This window comes from Ictidomys tridecemlineatus, chromosome 7, assembly GCF_052094955.1.
Source record: "Ictidomys tridecemlineatus isolate mIctTri1 chromosome 7, mIctTri1.hap1, whole genome shotgun sequence".
Lineage (NCBI taxonomy): Eukaryota > Metazoa > Chordata > Mammalia > Rodentia > Sciuridae > Ictidomys > Ictidomys tridecemlineatus.
In genome coordinates this window covers 37,155,126-37,168,984 of record NC_135483.1, presented here as the reverse complement: position 1 = coordinate 37,168,984, position 13,859 = coordinate 37,155,126, and the positions used below count along the sequence as shown (strand labels likewise).

Below are 13,859 nucleotides of genomic sequence, written 5' to 3'. Positions count from 1 at the left end.
ATAAGAAAACAAACAACCCAATCAACAAATGGGCCAAGGACCTGAACAGACACTTCTCAGAGGAGGACATACAATCAATCAACAAATACATGAAAAAATGCTCACTATCTCTAGCAGTCAGAGAAATGGCATGGTTATTTTAAAGTGATTTTGATTGCTTTTATTTATTTCTCTTAGCTTTTTGCTCCTTATTACCTTTTTTTTTTTTTTGGTGGTATTGGGGATCAAACTCAGGGCCTTATGCTTACAAGGCAAGCGCTCTGCCATGCAGATACATTCCCAGCACCTCTGTTACCACTTTTTAAAGACAAATCTAACCCAAAGTTAAAATATCCACTGATTACATTTTACTCAGAGGTGATTATGAATATGATTCTTATCTGATTTCATGGGGAAGAAAAAAACCCTTTCAAAATGTTACAAACCAGATGCCTGCAGGGGCCAGTTAGGTAATCTCTAAAGAGGAAAAACAATGAGGATTGGTGGGATGTGGTGAAGAGGGTCAATGGAGCCTTGGTGAACTAAACAATGGAGGTAGTCATGATTCAGCCTAGCCAACTGCAAGTCCAGTGCCACCAAATCTGATTCTGTAAGACAAAAATCCAGGCTGTGTGACATGGTCTCATTTTTAAGCATGGGAAATTATATTCTTTAAAAGTATTGTTGAGCTAAACAACACACAGCAGTGACCAGTTCTAGTTTAGAGGCCACCAGTGTGTGAACTCTGACCTAATCTGCAAATGAAAACTCCACCAACTTTTAGTGCTTAACCTCTGTGATCTTAGGAGAAACCAGGATATATGTTTATAATATAGGAAAGTAGAAGACAAAATAGTTTAAACAAATCAAAAAAACCCTTTCTTTTATTAAAAAAATAACTATGACATGAAAAGAACATATTTACATAATAATGCTACAGACAGAACCTCACATGTAAATATCTGGCTTGTGGTTTCTGACCACTCATAATGGCAACTTTATTGTACTGCTAAAAAGCAAACCACAAAAACACTTTCATGTCAGTCACAATCAAGCTTCAAGCACGTGGGCATACTGAGCGTGCTCACAGGCTCCACCAACTCTAACCATAGGAGGTACTGCTCTACAATTATCATTCCCCATTAGTTGTAGAATTTTAGGGGGAAGAGTATGTCAATTACAATGTACTCCATGGATTCAGGACTTGGAGCTCTGAGGATGTGACAGTTTGAAAAATGTCTGCTTACGGAAAGAAAAGCTGTCCTACCAACCATGTTGGCAGGAAGAGAAGAGTCAAGAAACTCACACTGATGAAAAAATGCTTTTGTCATTTACTGAAGATAATGAAGACATAACCATTATTAGGAGGCAATTTACATAAATACAGATGAGGAAATTTACCTGGACTAAGAACAATAATCCTTTCTTTTCTACATTTTTCTTGGCATGCACTAATGATTAAACTTGAAAAGACTCCAAAAAAGTAAAAATACCACCACTGACAAGATTAATATTGTATTATAAGTTTAATAGCACATTACTTCATCATTAGCAATTTCTCTAGAAATATTTTGTGGCATTCTCAAAAAATAAAGACGGGTGGAAAAGATGTTTCAAATAAAGTTTTAGGCTTCAGGAATGCTTTCTGCTGAGAGTGTATGAGCAGACATAAAATTAAAACGTCAGAGTTTTATTCCACAGTTTATGTAGGCTGGTTTTTGGACAAATGTGCTGAAGAGACAATTCAGCAAGCCACTTAGCAAAGGAATATTTTCTGCATGTTTCAAGCATTAAAACCAACGTCCATGTGAACTGTCACTATCACAAGCACCCAGGAGGTTTTGGAGATGCTGAGACTTGATCCAGGCTGGCACTAAGCTCCATGCTGTGAAGAACAGAGAATTTGTGGCATCTAGGTTTGTGTAATGCTACAGGTCACTTGCTCATTGGTCTGTTTGTGTTTCCTTTCATTTGTTTCTAATAAAAATCTTGGAGACCAAAGTTTTTGCTTGACACGACTTCTTTGGAATTCCAAAAGGCCTCACTAGGGTTTTCTGGCTACACTATGACCATTGTCTAATGGATTGCAGATACATTTCAGCTTAGGGCTTCAGAGAAGCACACAGAAATACATGAAACGGGCTGGGGAGGTGGCTCAAGTGGTAACGCGCTCGCCTGGCATGCGCGGGACACTGGGTTCGATCCTCAGCACCACATACAAATAAAATAAAGATGCGTGTCCACCGAAAACTAAAAAATAAATATTAAAAAATTCTCTCTCTCTCTCTCTCTCTAAAAAAAAAGAAAGAAAGAAAAAGAAATACATGAAACAGCATGTATTCTATATCCTGAATTTCAGTTTGGGCAGCAACTAGCATGTAGGGAAAATTAGAGATGGAGAATCCTTGTTGATCACCGGTCTGTCTCACTCTCATTCTCTCAGTGCAGTTCACACCCCAACCTTAATCCATATAAGCCCAGTAACAGGGTTTCTACTTCTCTTAGGAAGTTATTCTAGGGCCAAGGAGAATTTACTGTTATTAATTTCATCTTTCCATATAAAATCCCAAGGGTTTAATTTCATATAATTCATCCTAAATTCAATCTTCTTATTACTTTCTTCTATTAAGCTTGGCCATGTTAATAAGGTAACAAGTTTTTGTCTTTTTTAAAATTTTTTTTTTTTTTGGTAGTTGTAAATGGACAGAATGCCTTTATTTGTTTATTTTTTTTATGTGGTGCTGAGGATTGAACCCAGTGCCTCACACATGCTAGGCAAGCGCTCTGTCACTGAGCTACAGCCCCAGCCCAATAAGATAACAAGTTTATGTGTCTCACAGAGCACCCGGCAGAGTGGAGCTTCATTCAGTATTAGTTTCTTACCTTTAACTACTTCACCTAAAGTATTTCCAGAATTTAACTTTTTCAGTTCTGTCCCTCTGAGTATACTGATTTAAAGTAATTGAAAAATGTCATTGGTGCTTTCTGTCTTCCTTCTGTTCTCCCAGTCCTGCAGCAGTCTTCCTCCGTCTCTATTCCTTTGCCACCCCTGGACAAGTTAATTTCATACTGAGTGACGTCTACCACGGAACTCCTTAATTCCATGGGCTTCAGTTTTTTGAGTTGTTGGTAACTTCATTATTTTTAATTGTCTCTAAAAGTTGAGGCAGAACGCAGATCACAGTCACGGGGGATAAATAGGAAAGAGAACATTAAATGTAAGGCCACGCTTTGCAGAGGCACACATAATCCAACTCAACACGCAAGGGACAGGCTTAGAAACCTCTAAGTACTCACAAGTGTGAATATTCATGAGTGCCTTGCAATGAACAACTGTTTAACCACCGGGTTTCATCAGGAATTGAAATCTTTTAAGCAAGTGTTTTGCTCTTTTAGCACCTTAGAACAGAACATCCGATACCTGTTTTATCAAAATTCAAATTCACACCAATTCTACAGGCTGTGTTGTGTGATTTCCTGCACTGTGAGAGCTGATGTCGTTAAGCAATGACGTACAACCTGCCCTCTCCTGCATCTCGGCTGAATGGTGAGGACAGACACTGCTGTGAGCATGAGAGCCCTGCTGGAGGGAAGCATAGCTCAAGGCCACTGTGTCACCATGCAGGCTGTGCAGGTGAGGTGTGCAGGGGCTCTGCATTCCAGGAGTCACCACCTGCCTCCCAGAGCTTGTCAACTCACGTCTTTCTCAGGACAGTTTTCTGATAGGTGGCACTAGAGTGTCCTGCTTTAATAAAATCAATGTATTACAATAATTTGTAGACAGAAATAAAGTTGTCATGAGAAAGGGCTGTCTTCTTCTAATTCGAAAAATGGCACCACATAAATGAGAGAAGGGCCCGTGTAGGGTGGGAAGAGTGCAGAGAATTCGGCTGCTTAACACAGTTCAGAGGCCAGGAAAGGGCTCCTGAGGAAGGGGGTTTACCTGAGACAGGAAGGATTGGCCATCTGAAATTGAATTACAGAATATCCAACTTATTTCCTTTCAGTGGATTTCTGGTGTCCCAGAAAATACATTCTCAAATCACAGTTGGACCAGAAAGAAATCTGCCCTTCAGCCTCGAGTTCATTTGCAAGTGAATAAATGTGCTATGAAGCCAGAGGGAGAAGATGGCGCTGCTGCACACAGCTGGATGGCCATGCATCGGCAGACCTGTTTCTTCAAATGTGTCTCCTTTGGGTTCTTTATTTGGAAATGCTGATCTTTTTCCAACATGTTTCTGAATAGACAAGGTGGAAGAATTGAAAGGTGATTAAACTGAACAAATGAGTTCAGAGGACCCTAGTTTTCTGCTCCCTACCAAGGAACCATTGCAAGGATATGAACAATAAAAAAGCATTTCCTGAATTGGTTCATCCATTTTAGAGACTGTAATCATTATCATTTGCGGGGGGAGCATGGGAATAAACTCCATTATAAAGAACAGTGTACTCTATGTAATAATAATAATGATAAATCACAATGACAACAGCTAGTGTTATCATGTCAAATACTTTTCTTAAGTGGCTGTGTTTCCTAAATTTTTCTGAACAGCCACAGACACAGGAATTATTTTCACTCCCATTTTACAGATTAGTGAGGTATATATTGGTTAAAACAACTTGCACGAAGTGACAGAGCTTGCCAGAGTAGGACTAAGACCTGGAACCCAGCACAGTATCCCCAAAGCTGGTGCTCTTGCAATCCACTGCCTGGCTTATTGAGGCAACAGCCTATACTCTAGATGAAAATGGAAACCATTGAGGTTTCTTAATGAAAACACAAAAACAAACCAACATCTAGAATTAACCATACTGCCAGTATAGCTAGCATTTTCATCAGAAAAAAGCTATTATTCATTAAGAAAAATCTTTAGCAAGAAAAGTAAAGTGATAACATGAAGATAGGAAGGCTTCAAAGACTCCTTTCAAACATGTGGAGCCAGGCCTGGGCACTCAGACCCACCTACATGCTAAGATTATTCCCTACTGTATAATCTCCAGCGCTCGGCCCTGGCAGGTTATCTAGGCTGAGTCTCTAGCAGGATGTAACTACTTGTGATCATTGCTGAGAGGTTTTCTGCAAAAACTGTGGTCCCTTGAGATGCTCCACATAAAAGTATTTGGGGTTAATAGGTTTTGGAGACTTGGTTCATTGCATCTACCTCTGAAGGATTCACAGTGCCAGGGGCCTATTCCAGGGCCCTGAGACACCCTTATATTAATGAACTGTGTAATTTTCTAAATCCCAAACTGCAGAAACTTGTTTGACTATAGAATTCTTTGTTTCTTAGAAGACCTATGAAACTGCCTGTAAAACTAATGTTTGAGAAAAGCTACCTGAGGGTGAACATATAAGTGAGGAACAGAAGGGACACTGTGCAGGAAGGGAGGATTGAAAGGATGATGGCTCAAGTCAGGAAAATGTGAGGAAAAAGCAAACTGAAATCCCCACAATGCTTCTTATGTACCAGTCCTTATGTTATATATCATATATATCATGTATATCATGTATATGACATATATTTTAATATATATTTTATATATAGAACATATATATATATATTTGTTTTTCATCTGTTGATGTATACAGAAAAAGAAGCAGGAATGTGATTATGTAAGACAAAATAGCAGATCTGACATTTTAGCCATCTTACATGAATAAGACAGATGCATATATTTACCCACACACTATCTCCTTACTTCTAGGGGAAAAAAAAAAAAGGAACACAGTATGTTGGCATTGGTGTGAACCAGAACATCTATGGCAAGAGTGAAAATTGGAAGAAAGCACCTTACACTTCAACTTAAGGTCTAAACGTTTTAAAGTATCTGAATTTTAGCTCTCTCTCTTTTTAAATAAAGCAAAAAACAGAAGAACGATCAGAAAAGAATATATAATTCTCCATGCAAAATTGCAATATATTATCTTCTTTTTTAAATTCAAAGGGAAATTTGATTTCTTTCTTAAGTTCCCAAGAAATAATGGAGGCAGGGTTCTGCTTATCTATAGACACAGCCCTTTCTTTTAAAAAAGGCTTTCCCTTTTGTTTTGAATTCTAAAGTTTCTAGAATCTTTACAAAGGGTATCAAGGGGGTGTTCTAGAGTAATCCTCTATCACCAGGGGTCTCTTACCATCCATGGCACCTCACAATAACCTCGAATTCAGCTCTGGAGTGCAGTGGGAATACTATTTATGAACGTTTATCACTGTTTGCAAAGATTGTCAAGGAGGAATGATTTCTGTTTGAAGCTATTAATTCACATCTTTAAAACATTTAAAATGGTCAGAAAGAAGGGTAACTAAAAATTTCCTGAAGTTGAAACTTTTATCAGGGTTAAGAGCACACAAGGAAAAATAACCTGCAGCATTAAGAAAACCCATGTATCAAGGCAGTGGGCTCCAAGGGTGAAGGTTGGCGAAATGGCCCTGCAGGGGACTCTCAAGAACAAGACGTTTTCTGAGTGTAAGGTTGGAAAACTTAAGATGCTTATTATTAATGAGAACTTTGAGCAAGTTAGGGAAGAATGGGCAGATTCATAGTGTAACTGAAGGACTTCAAGGGGTATTACTGCTGACCCTCCAAATTCTCATTTAAACTCCACCCATGCAAAACAAAAACAAAACCAAAAAAACCAGTTAACCCAAACTAGAAGACACGATATAAATGGAGAATTTCAATTACAATGTAGTGCACTCAGCTCACTCCCAGGTGTCTTTCTGATATGCCCAGACACTTTTTCTTCAACTATTTCATGAAAACTGAACATAAAACAGAGTAAGAAACAAAACTAAAGATCAGCACTAAATGCACAATCTAAAGAATAATACAACATTTTCAGAACAACTGGAAAGATGCCAAGTTGACAATCTAACAGGATATTTTACTTAGATTTTGAGAAGAAAAATAATCTAGAATGCCCATGAATGTGTTATATGCAGTAAATAGAAGATAAGGCACAAGCAATTTGCTCATTTCTTTGAGAGTTGAAAATGGTAAGTAACTACATACATTTTTGTCTCTAGGGCAGTATTAGTATGGGGATTTTAACTAAATTTCTAGAAAGTGAAGTAAGTGTTCTTTGAAAATATTCTATCATATATACCATGGAAGTATTTAAAAATATTTTAGAAGATTAATAAGGGAAGCCATTTTCAAAATAAAGTAAAATTCTCTTTGGATATGCATTATTTCAGTTTAAGCTATGGTTTCTTTAGGGATATCATATTTTAAGAGATATACTAAAATTAGGATATATGAGATATGATATGCTTGCTCTAGTTGTTCACAATGACTATCAACTTGTTTCTATTTCTATGAAGGGTCTAAATTCACAGAAATTTAAAAACATGCTGTTTCCATGGCAACAGATAAAGAGTAAAACCAAAAAGATTTTATTGATTTTAACAGGAGTTACAGAATTTGTTCTCTTTTTTTGCAGTGATTTTTGCTCTTTTTTTTTTAAAAAGTCTTTAGCAACATCTCATTATACTCTTTTCTAAATGTATTTAATAAATCTTGAAGGTAGAGAATTGTGACATTTTATGGTAATATTGAATCAGCAATATTTAATTTTTAGTGTCAAAGAGATGTTAAACTATGGAGTCAAGATCGAACAACAAAAACTCTAAATGTAAGTTTAACGTCTGAATAAAGTAAAGCTGCATTATAAATGCTTTTAGATAATCCATTAATGATTTAAAAAATCCATTATTGATTAAAAGTATAGTATAACATTTTCAATTACTACTATTAACTTATAAGATGCAGACATTGAGGATTAGGCTTTTAAATGTAAATGGGACAGCTATAAAACACAAGTTTCTTCACGGTTAATGTATCAGCTTGAGAGGGTAACTGCAATTTGAAGCATAATTCCATGTTAACACACTAAGAAAACAGTGGGTAGATTTTCTTCTTCTGTGCTTTTTTTTCTCCAATTATTCCAAACTCTTAACATTTCTACTGGTCGCAATATGGAAAAATGGCCCACCTGCAACAGACATACAGCCTAATGGTGCGATCAGAGTAATGGGAGCGAGTCCGTAGGCGGCAAAGTTCCCTGTCTCCCCGACAGCCATCAGGAAGATTCCGACCCACCAAAGCACGCTCTTGAAGTATGGCCTTGGGTGTTCTTGTTGTGCCAGCTGAAGATGAGAATATTTCTGGAAATAAATCAGAATGCAAATAAGAAAACACTTCCATCCAAGTAAAACTTGCTTTGAAATTTTGGGTCTCCTAAATTTACATTATGGCATTTAAACTTATTTGCAGATTATAAAGCAATTAGGATTCCTTCTTTGTCCCAAACATATTAGCAGCAGGAGCAACTCATATTCATATAATATTTTATAGTTTCAAGGGACTTTTAACATATGTACATTGCTTTATTTTCCTAACAACTGTGTATAATATGTATCATTATTACTATTTTTAAAAAATGAGAGGTATGTTAAGATGTCAAGGGAACTTCTAGAACAGTACACCAAAAACATTTTTTTAGAATGTTAAGTAACTCCAGATGCCAAAATAAATGTTACTAAAATAAAGACAATTTAGTAAAGGGAAACTTTTTTAAGGAAAAATCAGATTTATGGGTCAAAGTACCTACCACAATTAACATAGCAGGGCAGAAAGCTTTAGCAGCTGGGAATTGTGAAGGGATATAATCTGACCCTTATTTATGTCTGATTTAATATTTCTTTGTATTTAAAAAATATATAAAAGGCTATGAATATACTCAGTAGTAGAATGCTTGCTCAGCATGCTCAAGGCCCTGGGTTGATCCCCTGTACTGCAAAAACAAAACTAAACCAAATATAAATTCATGAAAAATGGGCATTAAATAAAGACATTTCCCTAATGATTTTATGGATAACTAAGATGCTTTCTTATGAGAATTGTGTATAATTCTAGATTACTTAAAATGTTCAAAAACCAATATAATGAAAGTATTAGAAGAAAATACAAAACATTAACAAAAAAATCTTGGCATAATAGGAACACCTTTGTAAGTGTGATACAAAAATCTATAAGCCAGAAAAGCAAATATTTTACTGTATTAAAAAAAAAAAACTTCTCTCCAGTTAAACAGAGAAAAGGAAACAGGGGAAGGGCAGAGGGGAAGCCAAGGAAAGGTTCTTATGATTGAAATTGGTCAAATTGTATTATGTGAATGTATGAATATGCCACAATGAAACCCACTAGTCTATACAATTATGAACCAATTAAAAAAATAAAAAGGCAAAAAAAAAACTTCTGTATAGAAAAATACTATGAACAAATTTAAATCACAAACAATATAACACAGTGGGAGAAAACCTTTGCAACACATAAGTGATAAAGGTTTAATATCATTAATGCAAATAGAATTCCTACAAGTAAATGGAATTCTCCCACCCCCAGGGAATCCAAGCGATGATATACGAAGATATGAAATAGTAATTTATAGAAGTAAAATTACAAGTGAGAAAAGATCTTAACCTCATGAATAAAGAAAGAAATGCAAATAATTTGAAACAATAAAACACCATTTTCATCTATCAGATATCATTCCCTGCCCTCACCACATAACTAATGAGACATGGTATTGAGAATATAGGGAATGGTCACAGCCACACTGCTGTATGAGCGTAATATGGTACAATCCACACAGAAATCAATTTGCATGGTCCTAGCAATATTTAAAATGAAAACACACTTTGACCTACAGAATAGTCACGTAAGTATATAAGGAACATGTATCTTTATATTAATAGAAAACTCATTTTATCATTATTTATAACAGTAAAAGCCAATTTGTGTGTCCTGTAGTGTGTCCTTTAATAAGAGATGGTTATATACATTTTGGGATACCCACTCAAATATATGTATGTATGCTGTCTATGCATAGAAACTGATTTGGAAAAAACACATAATCAATAGTGGTTACATCTGTGCAATTTTTCTTTTATATGCTTTGAATTCTTCTCCTTCTCCTCCTTCTTCTTCTTCTTTTTTTTTAATAAGTGTCATAGTTCAGGTCTGGAATGTCCCTCAAAGGCCCAGATATGAAAGGCTTGACTGCCAGTTTATGGTGCTGTTAGGAGGTGGTTTGAAAGACAAGGCCTACCATAGGAAGTTAGGTTATCAGGGTGTGCCACTGAAGGGGATGGGACCTTGGCCCCTTCCTCTCCTCCTCTGTCTGCTTCCTCACTACCATATGGTGAACAGGCCTCCTCCCGGTACTCCCACCATTATGTACAAAGCAACAGATCCAAATGACAAGGATAAAATCTCTGAAACCATGAGCCAAAATAAACCTTTCTTTTATTAGTTGATTTTCTCAAAGTGATGGAAATCTGATTAACACAATAGGGAAAATGATTTATTTTTGTATTTTTTCTAGTAACAAATATCTTAGTAATTATTGACAGTTATAGTAGGCCATTTTCTAGCAAGGGTTTGTATAAAATTATATAATATTCTGGGAGATATTTCAATGTTCAGGTTTATTTGATTCGAAATTTTAGAAACTGCGTTAGTGTGATCTTGTTTCAAACTAATTAAGCCGAAATTTTTTATTTCATTCATGACTTGGTTCAAAATTGATATTTCATTCAGTTTTCAGTTCAAGAAATCAGCAATTCTTCTAGGATTTTAATTCATCTTTTAGAGGAAGTTCCTATTTTATACACTGTATTCTTTCTTAGAACTTTATTTCACACAGACATATTTAACAGTATTTTAAACAAAGAAAGAAAACCCTGTACCCCTAAAACTGATTCTAAAAAATATTCGTATCTCATCTGGGGATAAGGCCAATGAAAGAAATCAAGATACCAAAAATCAAATCAGGTAAATCCATTAGACATGAATGGATGGCATATATTATAATGGATGGCATACATACAGTCCACAATACTACTAGGGGCCCTCAAAAATATTTAAGTTCTTTCAAAATCAGAAAAGGAAAAAAAATGTTAGTGCAATCCAGCCTGAATTAAATTTGTCTTTATACCAATGAGTTTGAAAAATACAATTTTTTCCCTATTGTGTTTTAAGGAAGAAAGAGCCATAAAGGTTAAAGTGACTAAGTCTTATCAAAGTCACAAAATGTTCCCGGATCAAACTACAGAGTTAGAAAAATAAGTTGTTTTTTTTTTTCTTACCTGAATATTTAGGGAAATGCTGATTACCAAGTTTCCTAAAATGGCCAGCAAAACTCCAAAAAGGTGAACCTGTAAAAGAAAATATTTTCTTTAAATGATATTTTAAATAGTACTTGTAAAATATTTACTAAAAAAAGAGACAAATTTAAGTTGATGTATTCATTCATTTATCCACTCACTCATTCATTCATTTGAACCTTTCAGCTTCACTTAGCATCCATTTGCCAGGGTAGGTTTGGAATGTGGATATGGTTAATCAGGATTAGTTTTCACTTTAATCAAATACTATTTTTGAGAAATAATTTGGTCCTTCTCTGAATTCTACAGGTATTTATTTGCCTCACTCACTAAAATAAAGAAAAGATTTCTCAGTTCCAACTTTCTCCCACTGATACTTCTTTCTGATGCTTTCGGTCCATTTTTCTCTTCTCTTTAATATATTCTAAAGGATTGTGGGATGAAAGAAAGATCATAGCACTTGTAATTAAAGGAAAATCTAAGATATAGATCTGCTATTTTTTTATATGGGTGACCTTGAACAAGTTATTTCACTCAGTGAAAAGGGGATGTTGGATGTTTCCAGAAAACCCTTTATCTTTAAAGTTCTAGGAACTCCACTAGAGACACACTGCATTTTCCCACACTCCCCAGGTCAATGTCTCTTTGTAGTTGACTGCATAAAATACAAAACTACTATTCAGCTCCCATAATCAGCCCTCTTCCTGACCATCCAACTGTTTATGGCATAGTTGACTTGCCTCTCCTGCCCCAGGTATCTGTCACAGGCCACTCTCGGGTCACATGGGACACACTTCATGCCACTCCATTCACCTGGGTGGTGTAGCTCCCTTCCTCTGCCCACTCCATTTGGACTTTACCCTCCTGGCCTGCCTCCTTGAGACCTTCTTAGACCACCTAACTCATCTCTACTTTCTTAGACTCTACATGGCAAATACCCTTGCTTCTTTGATATTGTCATGAGTGTCATTAGGATCTATAAAGAGAAGACAAATTCTCTGAAGGAGAAGAACCAATTCTTATACTTCTGTTGAGTCTTTTACATCACCGACTACACAAATGAGAAGTTCAATAAATACAGACTTCAAGCTAGTATTATATAATGAGATTACAAAATTAAGTTCTTATACATTGCCCAAGATGTTTACCATAGATAGCTCATGAATTATTTGATGACTTCAAAAGATGGATTTGCTGCTCCCGTCTCAGTACACAGGTAGAATATCTTCTGTAAGCATAAATTAGCAATGATACAAGGGATCTTTCCTTCTTTTATTCTACAGCATATAACTTCTACAGGCTTCAAACCCCAAGGAGCTATTTGAATTTCAAATGAACATTACAACCACAAGAAATCCTTTGCAGAATGCAAAATGTCTTTGAAGTCTCAGAGCTCTATTATACAAGCTGAAATGAAACTCAGCATTTAAAAACACTGAAGCAAAAAAAGTTGAAAACTCATTTTATAGTTGATATATAATATCCACGGTCTTTAATCAGTTAAGAATTTTCTTTTCCTAATAAAGGCACTTGGCAATAATTTTGATCACTACTCTTCATGGAGAACAATTGTATCACAATACAATGTACTATTTCCATGCTTTCTATTTACAATCTAATGCATTTGGCAGCAATCAGGAAAATAAAAATTCAAAAGAAATTTGACATTGAATGGATAATTATGAAAATCTTCCATAATTGTAAAAGTAAATTCCTGAATAGAAGTACTTCAAAATTCTTTAAATCATTCTCTGAACAGTTCCAGTGACAACAGGCTGGGTGTTTAAAAATTAGTGGCAAGATTTGGCAATGATTTCCTGATATGATATGGAAGAAAAAAATAGGTAAGTTGGACATCATCAAGATCAAAAACTTGTGCCTCAAAGGAGACTATCAACAGAGTGAAAAGGCAACCAATGGAATTGGAGAAAGTACCTGCAGATCATAGAAAGCAGTAAGGACTAATATCCAGAATATAGTACATACACAACACATACAACTCAACAACAACAACAAAAATCAACAACGGGCAAAGGACACGAATTGATATTTCAACAAGGAGGACATAAATGGCCAAAAAAGCACATGAAATGATGTTCAACATCAGTAATCATTACAGAGTTGCAAATCAAAGCCTATAATGACATACCCCAAGTAATCAACAATAATCAAAGACCAGATAATAACAAGTCTCAGCAAGGAGTAGATAAATCGGGACCCTCATACACTACTAGTGGGAATGTAAAGCAGTGCAACTTGGGAACCCAGTCTGGCAGTTCCTCAAAAAGTAATCATGGAATTTTCATTTGATCCAGCAATTCCACGCCTGGCTATATATCCAAGAGAAATGAAAACATATGTAAATGCAAAAACTGGTACAGAAATGTCCATAGTAGTAGTGTTACTCAAAATAGCCAAAAGTGGGAATGATCTAAATGTTAAGTGATAAGTGAATAAACAAAATGTGGTACAGTCATACTATGAAATCTTACTTAGGTGGGAATAGGAAAGACAGTAGAATGAGTCGGACATAACTTTCATATTCGTATATGAACACACAACCACTGAAACTCCACAAGAATGGGATCCCAAATAGTTATACTCCATGTATGTATAATATGTCAAAATACAGTCTAATGTCATATATGTCTAAAAAGAACAAACTAAAAAATTACACCCAAAATAAATCTTATTTAGTCATAAAAATGAATG

At 35.6% G+C, this 13,859-nt stretch overlaps 1 protein-coding gene across 2 annotated transcripts in view; it reads right to left on the bottom strand.

Moving 5' to 3' along the window:
- Nipal2 (NIPA like domain containing 2) overlaps positions 1–13,859 on the bottom strand; it is a 79,875-nt gene that overhangs the window by 48,803 nt on the left and 17,213 nt on the right. For both annotated transcript variants that reach the window (XM_078016886.1, XM_078016887.1), the window contains exons 2-3: positions 11,130–11,198; positions 7,973–8,144 (exon numbers count right to left, since the gene is read on the bottom strand). In XM_078016886.1, coding sequence (XP_077873012.1) covers positions 7,973–8,144; positions 11,130–11,198 — 241 coding nt within the window. The remainder of the gene's footprint in view (positions 1–7,972; positions 8,145–11,129; positions 11,199–13,859) is intronic.